This window comes from Trachypithecus francoisi, unplaced genomic scaffold, assembly GCF_009764315.1.
Source record: "Trachypithecus francoisi isolate TF-2019V2 unplaced genomic scaffold, Tfra_2.0 Lachesis_group0, whole genome shotgun sequence".
NCBI classification, from domain to species: Eukaryota; Metazoa; Chordata; class Mammalia; order Primates; family Cercopithecidae; genus Trachypithecus; species Trachypithecus francoisi.
In genome coordinates this window covers 135,617,153-135,629,403 of record NW_022681453.1, presented here as the reverse complement: position 1 = coordinate 135,629,403, position 12,251 = coordinate 135,617,153, and the positions used below count along the sequence as shown (strand labels likewise).

The window sequence follows — 12,251 nt, the reverse complement described above, 5'->3', positions numbered from 1 at the left end:
AACAAGGGTAACAAATAGAAAACTATAACAAGTGTTAGTCCAACTGTATCAATAGCAGATCACTTTACATGCCATCAGTATTAAAAACATCAACAAAAAGGCAGAGGTAGTCAGTGTGGATCAAAAAAACCCAAGACTCAACTGTATGTTTTCAACAAGAAACCCCCTTTAAACATAGACACATATAGATTAAAAGTAAAGAAATGGAGAAAAATATACCATGCAACACTAATCAAAAGATAGTAGGAGTCGCTCAGACCAAGTAAAGTTACCAGGGATAAAGAGGGACATTACTTAATGGAGTCAATTTTCCAAGAAGATGTAACAATCCTTAATGTGTATGTACCTAAAAACAGAGCATCAAAACATGTCAGGCAAAAACTGATAGAAGTGGAAGGAGAAACAGATGAGTCCACTATTACAGTGGACACCCATATGCAAGAAAACTTACTCTACAAACAATCTTACACCCTTCACAAAAATTAACTCAAAATGAATCACAGACCCAAAGAGAAAATGCAAAACTATAAAATCCTTAGAAGACAACAGGAGAAAACCTTGATGACCTTGGGCATAGTAATGACTTTTTAGTTACAACACCAAAGACGTGCTCCATAAAAGAAATAATTGGTAAGCTGGACTTTATTACAGTTAAATACATCTGCTCTGTGAAAGACACTGTTAAGAGAACAAGAAGATAAGACACAGACTGGGAGAAAATATTTGCAAAAGGCATATCTCATAAAAGACTAACAAAACTATACAAAGAACTGTTAAAACTCAATAAGAAAATTAACTTGATTTTAAAATGAGCAAGTCTGTTAACTATAAATGACTCTTTAACCTTCCAACCTCACATATAGAGAAACCAACACCAGGATATAATTTCTCCCCTATCAGTTCAGCAAAAATTAACACGTATAATATATTCTGTTGGCAAGTCATGCTTACATAAGTAAATAATTGAACTCACACATAGTGAGGGAAAAGGGAAAGCTCTTCCTTACAGTAGAATTCCAATTAATAAATTTAGAATAAGTGATGGAAACAGAAAATCTTCATTTAGTCAGAATCTGGGACAATTAATTTAAAACAAAAAAGAAAAAAATTATTTAGCAAATATCACAGTTATAATTGAGCTACGTAAGAATCATCAAAGAACGCTAACGTTTTTGAGCAAAGTTATGAGTAATAAGATTTATATAATCTCAAACTACCTCATCACAAAACATTAATTATAAGAGGAAAAATAGTAACTTTACAGTGGAGAAATCCAGCAAACACACCTTAACCAAGTGATCAGTTAACATAACCACTAATGAGATGTTTACATGGTGTGCTTCCTGATGATGAATTGCAAAGAGCCTGACATCAATTCAGTGGTTTTCTTTCTCTAAATGCATAGCCTGAATTTAATCATGAGACAACATCAGATAAATCCAAATTGAGTCATTCTGCAAAACAACTAGCCATCATTTTTCAAGTGTGAAGGCCATGAGAACAAAGACTAGGAGCTATCCCAGATTGAAAAAGTCTAAGGAATTATAACAATTAAATACAATGTGAGATCCTGAATTGAATCGTGGGACCAGAAATAGTAGTAGTGGGGCAATTGACAACTTTTACATAACATCTGTAGACTAGTCAATAATGTATCAATGTTAATTTCCTGATTTTGATCATTGTAAGTGGTTATGTAAGATGTTAACATTTGGGGAAGTTGGGAGATGGGTATAGGGGAATTCTTTGTATTGTTTTTGTAAATATTTTTGTAAGTCTGAGATTATTTCAAAACAAAAAGTTAAAATTAGGGGGGAACTGGGGAGAGCTAAAGACCTGAACACACACCTCACCAAAGATACACAGATAGCAGATAAGCATATGAAAAGATGCAAATGTAATTAGGAAGTTGCTAATTAAAAAGAGGTATCACTGCACACCTATTAGAATGGCCAAATCCAAAATACCAGTAACAGCAAATGCTGTTAAAGATGTGGAGTAACAGGAACTCTCATCCACTGCTGGAGGGAATACAAAATGGTACAGCCACAAGGTTTGGTAGCTTCTTACAAAACATAGCCGTACCCACGATCCAGTAATCGCACACCTTGGAGTTTATCCAAATAAGCTGTTGCTGTTTTCAACTGTCTACACAAATATCTGCCCTCAGATGTTTACTACAGCTTTATTCATAATTGCCAAAATTTGGCAACAATCAAGGTGTCCTTCAGTGGGTGAATAAACTGAGGTACAGACTATGGAATATTATTCTGTTAAAAAGAAATGTGCTATCAAGCTATGAAAAATCATTGAGGAAACTGAAATGCATATTACTAAGTAAAAGGAAAATTTGGAAAGGCTACATACTGTTTGATTCTAACTATATGACACTTTGGAAAAGGCAAAAGACAGTAAAAAGATCAGTGGTTCTCACAGGCTAGTGGGGGAGGGAGGAACAGGTAGCACAGAAGTTTAGAGCAGTGAAACTATTCTGTGTGATACTGTAATGGTGGATATATGTCATCATATATTTGTCAAAACCCATAGAATGTACACCACCAAGAGTGAACCCTAATGTAAACTATGGACTTTGGGTGATAATGGTGTGTCAATGTACATTCATCAATTGTATCAAATGTACCACTCTAGTGGGGGATGTAGTGGAGGCTGTTTGTGGGTGGAGTCAGGAGGTGTGTGGGAACTCTTTGTATCTTCTACTCAATTTTATTGTGAAACTAAAACTGCTCTAAAAACTAAAGTCCATTAAAGAAAAAAACAAAATAAAACAAAACAAAACGAAAAACCTTGGGGTAGATGACCTGACTCAAAGGAGGAATCTCTGAATGGATGCACTGAGTATTGCTGCCGAACAAATAAAGCTAAGGAACCAAGCCTAGTGGTATGACCTATCTTGTCAGAAATGGGCAAGTGAAGGCTCAATTTGCCCTTGACCCTTTCCCTTCCCTCCAGATATACCATGGTCACTTACGAGTAACCAGTACCTCCTTCCTATCCCCATGATAGTTTGATTCCACTTTTATAACTTGCTTATCTTGAAAGCAAACTCAACTAGCTGCAGGCCAAACAGTACTGTCAACTCCAAGGCTCCACAGCCCTGAGCTCTGAAATACCAGGACCCACAAGCAGTGTTATCATGGATCAAAAGCCACTGCCGTTGGGAAGGATGGATGATGAGGGAAGATTCCTCCTGCAGTTGGGAGGACAACAGGAATACAAAGGAGCCTAGAATCTTATATGTAACTTCACCATTGCAATATCAAAGCCAAGAAGAGATAAGTTCAGCCCTGTTCTGAACTTTCAAAAGAGACTCCCAAGGGCTTGAATCTGGCATCCTTCCTTGCCCAACAGCACGAGCAAAATCAAAGATTTAAAAAGATCAAAAGATAAGAAAAGGAGTTCCATATCCCACCCTAATTCCTTGGGCTGACCTCATCCCTCCCTTTTAGGGTTGCAGTTTCCCCAACTATATAATGGCTTTAACGGTTCTAGGTAATTTGTAGATCAACAGACACACTTTATAGTTTATATGTACTTTGGCTTCTATTCACATGAAAAATTAAAGTTGATGGTGATTCCCTGACCCACAACCCACAGCTCTCTGCCAACGGCCACTAAAATAAAGCATCCATACACCACTATGGACAATTTACTCTTTATTGATTAAAAATGAAGAAAACATGCAGTAAAATACAAAGTCCAAAAAAAGGAGGAAAAAGTTGAATATTTTACATCTTCCATAACCTAGCATACATCATAAGGAGGAATCTCCACTTACTGGTACATCATTATTCTATCCTCCAGATTATTAAATATTATCAGCTGGCTCTAGGGTTTGGTTCAAAACTTAAGCAAAAACCCAAACAAATCCATTAGTCATTTAGAAAGACCAAACATTTCACAAATAGCATTGGCACATATTACTTTGTGCTATAGTTAGTCCCTACTCCAGGGATAAGGGGATCCTGGGACCTAGTGACAGAGGTGCACTCTGAACCAGCATTCCTAGAAAGGAGTACAGTCACTCACTAGGTTACATGCTGTTCCACCTGGGCAGTTTCTGTTCATGTATTTTCTCAGTATCACTGCACAAGCCAGCAAAGGGAGTCTACCACACATCATGCAGAAGAAATAACACTGTCCTGGGACATGGTGTCTGTCTTCTAATTCCTAGCAGGGCAAACAATGAACTGAAAAGAAGGAGAAACCCCAGCCCAATTCTATTTGCCATGACTGCCCCACTGCAGTTCACAGGTAATGATGGGCTAGAGAAAGTGAACAGGGGATGGGCTGCTGCTCACTCCCAGCTGGGCACCAGACCATCTCCACATAGAATGCTAGAACAGAGTGATACTACCACCCCTTGGATTCATAAATAAGTAGATTATGATGGGTTTGTTTGAAACAAACAAACAGAAAGACTCTAAGGTAAGCCACTAGTCTTGTGCCAAAGAGGATGCTATCTTTTCTATACCTCATTCCCACCTCCCTGTCCTTTTGCCTCTCCATCCCCCCCCACCCCCCACAAAAAAAGAAAAAGAAAAGCTAAATATTTTTCTAGCAAGCTGGTCAATCTTCTTTTCTCCCTTCTGGCTCAGCAGGCTCCCTCCTTTTACCAAGACTGCTGGGACACTGAACTTTGGTGTCTGATTTTCTCACCTACTCTCCTCCCAACTCCCATCTGAAATTCATCCCCTCTTCCTCCCCAACATCCATCTCTTTCCCAACATGCCTTTGCACCTAGGGCAGGTGAAGAAAGCTCATGACTAAAACTAAAGGCTCAGAATGAAACAAAAGGTGTGACAAGTTATTTGTGGGGAAGGCTTTCAGATATGTTCCAAGAGAAAATAAGGTAAAACAACCTTGTTCATCAGACCAACACTTCTGGAAAGGGCTTGAGTGATTCTGTAAAGGGCAACTCTCCCCCTTTCCAGGGACCCACAGCCCATCTTTGTGTATCTTTTTAAGGCCAGATTGAGTATCCCACTCATATATAAAACTCGACAGGGTTACTAGCAGTTAGACAAAGACTATGAAACGGTAGGAAAAAATAAAAATCAACCTCACTGATTATTCACATATTGCATTATGAGTGCTCTTTTTAAACCTAAAGAATAATTTATATTATTTCTGTAGAAAATCAAATGAACACTGTCTACTCATAAAACCTAAAAGTCACGGCACATGTGGTTTCACTTTCCATCTTGAGTTAGCTTCAGCACACAGAGACCCCCTCCAAAGGGTCAGTGCAGGAGAGCAGGCAGAAGGCAGGCCTCTCCGGCCCAGTGTGTGTCTCTTTTATTGCTGTAGAAATCTCAGCCTTGCATACCCATTTCCTCATGACTTGGAGGCCAGGCGAACTGATTTTCATGGGAGGATTGAGTTTTTCTTCAATTTAATATTTGAAAATACTTCTCCAATGATATGAATTATGATTTTCCTGTTCAAAAACCACCTCTTGCAAAATTCACATTTACAAGCCATTACTCGATGTTGTCTGTAAAAACAATCCAAAGTTCCACTTTGAAGGATCCGATGGCTGAAGTTCGGCTACAGTCAGATGTTTTGCACCAGCTGAAGTTAAGGCTAGCAACCCTTTCTGGAGAGAGCAATGAAGAAGGGGGTGCCTGAGGGCAGCTTCAGCAAAACGCTTAGAAATACCATGAACAAAACAAGAACACAGTTTAGGCTGCCTCCATCTGAGGCTGTGCTTTTTCCTAACAAAGGTTGCTAGAATTCACATCAGGTACAAAGAAAAAACACTAAATTAAATTCTCTGGGCTCCAGCTGAACAATCAATTCTACTTCAGTGGTAAAGAGATATCCCAAGATGTCCATATCCTGGCAGGTGTGGGGGAACAGGCGGGATGAGGAAGCCCGATACAGCTGCTACTTTTCCACCTGGGCCATCATTGGAGTAAGGCAAGAATGAGCTGACAGATCTCCCTCCTGGGCCTTGAAGCACATGGGCCACTTCTCAGATGGAGGAAGACAGGGGACATATGAAGTAAGTTTACTAACGGAACTCTGGGGATGCTGGCCACTAGTGATCCAACTTTTCTTTTCCTGTGGGAAAAGGAGGAATGATGGCAGGAAGAACATAAAGACTTCTAAAGCTCCTAGCCGGGAGGTTTGTTGCTGGGTTCTTTGGCAGTAGTGGGTTTAGGCCAATAGAAGCAACAGAGATACGCATGTGTGGAATCTCCTTAGGCCGCCTCTTCCAGGGTTGTGGTTTAGCTGATGCTGAGCTGGGCAAATCCTATCAGTTTACCATCATCAGGAATATCCGAGCCTTCGACACCAGATGCCTAAGAACCAAACAAAATGAGAAACTGTGATTATTTATAAACAAACTTGCAGGTAGCAAATAAAACTGACATGGGATAGTGGGAAGGTAGGCAGTGGGCAACAGGTCCCTAGGATACACATATGAGACTGACGAAAGTATTTATTCCAGAAAAGAAGGGGGCTGGGTAAACAGCTAGAGTCAGACTGGCTAATAGTTTCTCTTATGAATAGCCAAGGGGCTAGGGTCAGAGGTTTCCTGGCATGACAGAGGAAGAGTGGCCACTCAAAGGGAAACATCAGCCCAGGGCACTGGGGAGGCTAAATGAACACAATCCACCACATTTTAATATTCTCATCACTCAGGGCACATAGAAGCTGGTCTGGAGAAGCTGCCAGTGTGTAAAAGGCAAGATGTTTTCATAAGGAAGAAGGGATGAGTACCAGTTTGAAAGTGACAGATCGATTTGACTGAGGTTCTTCCACAATTTTCTGCAAATTAGCTGCCACTGTAATCATACAAACAGAGAAGGTAATGAATGAGAAGTTACATACATCCACTTTCAACCGTATTTTAAAAGCTTAAATGGTAGTTAAGAACATGCTCTGTACAATCAAAATGGAAGCAGACAGATCAAATAATCACTCCCCAAAGGAAAGTGTCTTTTAAACTGATTTCTAAGTAGTACACCTTGAGCCACTGTCAAATTAACTCTCTTTAAAATGTTGTATTAGGCCGGGAAACACATGCAGGTAAAAGAGGTATGATTTCCTGATTTATGGATCAGAAACCCCAAGGCCAGAAATCAACAAACCAGCCTGTGGTCTGTTTTTGTTCTCCGGCAAGCTACGAGTGGTTTAAAAGCGACAGACACTGTACATGGCCCACAAGGCCTAAACTATTTACTATCTGGTCTTTCATGGAAAACTGTGCCTAAGGACATGGTCTTTTTCTTCAGTAACAAGGACCTGTGGCCTCATTGGGCCTTCTCTCTTCCTTCCTGCTTTTCTAGGACTAAATCTCTAATGACTTTTGTTCAACAAAAATTAGGTATCCAAAACAGCTCAGATATGGCCAAGCTTACTTTAACTTGTTACTTTTGCCATAATTTCTATTAGTCTCCTAAAGACATTGGGTGTGCTTTCACTTACTATCATTGGAAGTCACAAAGCAAACTCAGAGGTGAAATTTTGTGTGTGTGTAAGGAACTATCCCATTACCTATAATTTCAGCAAAGTCAAGAACCATTTCAAGAACCATCAGACCTGGGAGGCTGAGGCAGGAGAATGGCGTAAACCCAGGAGGCGGAGCTTGCAGTGAGCTGAGACCCGGCCACTGCACTCCAGCCTGGGCGGGGCAGAGCGAGACTCCGTCTCAAAAAAAAAAAAAAAAAAAAAAAAAAAGAATCATCAGACCTACTCAGTGAAATTAAAAACCTGCTTTTCTATGTACTAAGTATACAGAGACACAGGAGCACATGGGCAGAACGCAATGGAGTTACCTATTACTAAATCCCTTCCGTCGACCAGGCCAGCAGAAATGAGTTCCTGAGAGACACCCTCCGCTGTATCTGCAAGGACAAAGAAAACAGTGCTCTGTTTTTTGTGCATGCTTGACGCTGTTAATTCTCACAGCTAGTGTGGGTGTCAGTGTGCCATGCTAGGCCCAAGCTGGCTGCTAAATCCACAGAACCAAGAAGGCAGGCAGGGTCTTCCTCCCAAAGACTTTTCCTACCACTGGGATTATCTCAAGTGAGGAATTCTCACAGATCTAGCTAGAGGGCAGAATCTGTATAAACCAGGTGGCAAATATCTGGTTTATACAGCTCAATGTAAAGATAACTTTCTAAATGGTGTAATGTAGATGGGTTCCGGCCCAGTCAGAAGAGCACCTGACACTGATGTTGCAGGGGAAATTCCTATTTTCGAGTACAATCCTGGACTGAGCTCTTAGAGCTCTGAGACATGATGTTGAATACTGAGCATCTCTAGGGCTAAAAAACCAGAATGATTTATTCTCAAAAACTGAGGCAACAATTTTTGTCTCAAAAAATTTTTGTCTCTTCTCTTTGGGAATCACACTCCAAGTTTTTTATTAAATTCATTTACTTTTTTATTCTGGTGGGCTTTTCTTCTTATCTAGTTATCCCAGGTGGTACAATCTGAGCAATGGGTATAACTAGAAAGTAAAAAGATGAGGATAGAATATCCCCAATTAACCTCATCTTCAACCGACTCAGTAGTACTGGTTCCCAAGGGCTTGAAAATGAGCACCTCAGAAGGAACAGGAGGACTGCTGCAGAGAGTGTCCACACATTCACAAAGGCAACCAGCAATTTGAATTAATTCCTGAAAATGTGATGTTGCCTGGTTTTTAAAAAGTAAAACTGGTAACACCTCTGTACACCTGCATCTTTTCTCTTTAGTGGTTAGTTGCTGATGATAGTGAGACAGCAAGAAGAATAAGCATGATACACAGAACAGATACTTGCTGGCTACTCCCCAAATTAGAATCCTGAGTAATAAAGGCAAGAAACAAAACATGCCTTGTTCAAGGTGAAGTTCGACAGCCAGAAACAGTACATGACAGGCCTCAGCTTCTGTCTGAGGAGAGAGGAGACTGCAGACCTTGTTTCTTTACCATCATGGAGGACAACCATGTATAAAGCAAGAACTCTGGATTCTGACAGACCTGGTTTGAATTCCAGCTCTACCTCTTTCCAGCTGTGTGACCTTGAACAAGTTACTTTGCCTCTCTCTAAGTCTTGATTTCATCATCGATAATATGGGGATAATAATTTTTCCTTAGTAGGCTGCTGTGAGAATTTAATATGATAATGCTTAAGACAATGCCTGGCCTATACTAAGCTGTAAAGAGCTATTATATATTTATTACTGTTTGTGTTATTATACAAGGTTTTCTAAATGTGTTTAGTAGTCTACAAACTGCATTTTTATCTCACTTATATGCTCCCCAAAACCGGGAAAATTTTTATTATCCTTTAAAAGCAAAACTTCACAAAGGACAGAAACTTCACAACACATTTCATTGAATCAGAAATTAGAAGCTATTTTGTTTTCAATCCGTTTGATGCCTCACCTCTCCCAGGAGTAAATTCAAATCGAATATCATTTAGTTCTTTTTTGGAATTCCTATGAAAGAAAGCAGAAGGCATAAAATAAGAATTTCTAAATTTATGCAAAGAGATTTTGCCAACATGTATTAAGAAAGCTGTGCCTCAAGAAAGACTGTTTTGTTCCCATAGATCATACGATGTATTCAGATATGTTCACACTGCAGAGCTCAGAGCAAAACCAATTTAGAATGACTATCTAATTGTCCTACAACCCTTTGAATCTACGTCCCTTACTGATCAATATAAAAATTTCATGCCTTTGAGTAGATTCTTATATGCCCACTCCCATCCTTATTCCCACTAAGAACATATAAAACTAAGAGGAAAATTGTATGAGCACAGGGAGGTGTGATTAAAATGATACAGGATGCCTTTTTCATCCCTATCCCCATTCCTACATGCCCACAATTCATTGCCTACCACTGGTGATCAGTCTTGGCAGACTCATAAAATGAAATACACAATACTCCCTCAAATTCCATAGGAATTCAAACAATATACGAGAGATGGGGATAATAAAGAAAAATTTTAGAAGTAGTTTTTATATAGGACTTAACAGATATGCAGGATTTGGGTAGGCAGAGAAGATAGGGAAAGGAATTGGGTCCATACTGATAGCAGAGTTAATACATGACTCCAGAAATTCAAACATGACTGGTGAGGTACAATTTCAGTGATGACCACACCACGTACTGAGATAAAGCAGGATCCCTGGAGGTTATAAGGTTTAAAGACAGAGAAATGAGAGCATTATATATCTAAGGGCAGATATGCCTGCTCACTTAGGACTCAAATCTATTTTATATAAATAATGGAGAGGGTTTACTTCTATTTGAAGAACAATATACTTGAGGATGTTACTGAAATTGTGCTTAAAATGGAACTACCCATCTCAAATATAACCTGCCCCAAATGATTTTCCCTTGCATTGCGTTCTATCTACACAGGTACATACAAACTTATACTTCTGCTTGTATACACTACCTGAAATTTGCTTTTAGCTGTGTAAGTACATAGTTCAAATCAACTTCCAACCTAGACTTGATTATTAAGGGAGTCATTTAATTTTCTCTTTTCTCAGTATCCATCTTTCCACAGTACCAAAGAGTGCTATACATAATCTGTGCTTAATACATTTCACAATAATTTTCTTAAAGTGTTATTCTTTATGTAGAATTAAAACAGCATGAGGTTGTCAAGACATCCTAGTAATTTAGAATTTTTGAGATGAGACCAGGTATACTGAGTAGGCTTCTGTAAAGGAAAGGTAATCAAATCTGCTTTTCACATTTATGGCATAAATGCATTGCTCCTAGTAGCAGGGAGCAATAAGATTCTCCTTACCACATTCTCTTAAATAGCTCTTGCTGCCTCTATCTCCAATTATGACCTTACCGAAAGATGACTAGGAATTCATATGTGCAAGGGGAATGAGTTAATGGTAATTCAGTGGAACTCTTTGAAAACATGTTAGTTTTAAAAGACCTGAGTTGCCTCAAGTGATACTTTAATACTAATTTTTTTTCAAAGGCATTTATGAGTAGAAAGAGACCTAACTAGAGCAATCCAACAGCCATAGTTATTCTGACAAGAAAGCTCTGGAATTTGAATCCAGCCACTAGTGCTGGTGGTAGCGGTGGAGGAGGCGGGGACGGGGGGCAGGGAGTTAAAATGAACAGATTGCTACCTATGGTACTTCCTGCTGAGCAATCTGTCAGGACCTCTCTATATGTTCCCACCAAGAACCACCAATTTAGGGTACTGGCTGCAAAACAGAAACAGACTACAAAAACATTTAGAGGTTTCCTTTTAATCTTCTAAAAACAAGGCCTTTATTTGATCTATCACAATCAAAAAGTCCTCCCTCTTGGGTTAGTTGATCTCAGAGTCCATGGTGCTTACCTGGTCACAATTATAAGACTGATCTTCAGATAAGCCAGTTAGTGCTGCTCCTCTAAAAACTGTTCCTCAATTACGGGCTACACTTCCTGACCCAAACTAGCTACACTGCAAATACACAAACTCATCACCAATTAGCATAGAAACAACTAAGAGAACATGTGCATCAGTTAGTTACAACACCCGTTGACATCCAGGTCCTCACACTGTTGCTATTATTTCTGAGGAAAATAATATACCATGAAGCAAACAGAGCTTGATGCTGGAGAACATACAATCCCATCCAGTTACTCTCAGGCACAGACTATTACAGCACATGCAGAGTATTCAGAAAACAAAACAAAAAATGTCTACTTACCTTAATCTTAGTACTAGACTGATTGGGATCTTGGTTTCTTGTGAACCTGATCCTGAAGACAAAGCCTAAAAAGCATTGAAAGGTATACAGTCATTGCCTGAAACATTAAGTGGGGAGGTGACTAATGGTCACTGGCAGAGGAATCATGTACTTGGCAGCAATTTTCTTCATCTCCAGCTGAGGTCGTACTAATCCCCAGGACATTCCCTGCTGGAGGAGGACATGCACTCCAAGGGAGCAACAAAAGCTGAATGTCAATTTAAGTCCAACACAATGAGAAAGACAATTCTCAAGCCCAGATGAAATTTCACATATAGCCACATTTACATTTTATATTTCTGAGACCCCTGTTCCCCTCTACAAGACTGAAAAACACGAAGCTACATTTCTCATTTTTTAAAAATCTGCCAGTGCACCATAAGGCAATACAAAAGGTAGAGCCTGAACCAGCAGCCCTTCAGGAATCCATCCAACCCATACATAGGTTCCATCTTTTTACGGCTAAACTAATCCTCTCTGAAAATTGTACAGCTATCGCTTGCTTATGGGAGGAC

General features: G+C 39.5%; 1 protein-coding gene across 3 annotated transcripts in view; it reads right to left on the bottom strand.

Annotated features, from left to right (window-relative positions):
* Nucleotides 1–3,661: 3,661 nt before the first annotated feature.
* Nucleotides 3,662–12,251, bottom strand: part of OXSR1 (oxidative stress responsive kinase 1) — a 94,407-nt gene continuing 85,817 nt past the window's right edge. Inside the window, exons 14-18 of one of the 3 annotated variants that reach the window (XM_033212048.1) lie at nucleotides 11,698–11,762; nucleotides 9,404–9,456; nucleotides 7,806–7,874; nucleotides 6,748–6,812; nucleotides 3,662–6,326 (exon numbers count right to left, since the gene is read on the bottom strand). In XM_033212048.1, the coding sequence (XP_033067939.1) occupies nucleotides 6,252–6,326; nucleotides 6,748–6,812; nucleotides 7,806–7,874; nucleotides 9,404–9,456; nucleotides 11,698–11,762 (327 nt within the window). In that variant the 3' untranslated portion in view covers nucleotides 3,662–6,251. Of the gene's footprint in view, nucleotides 6,327–6,747; nucleotides 6,813–6,833; nucleotides 7,570–7,719; nucleotides 7,875–9,403; nucleotides 9,457–11,697; nucleotides 11,763–12,251 lie in introns of those variants that run through there. The other 2 variants (XM_033212050.1, XM_033212049.1) reach the window with 2 other exon arrangements.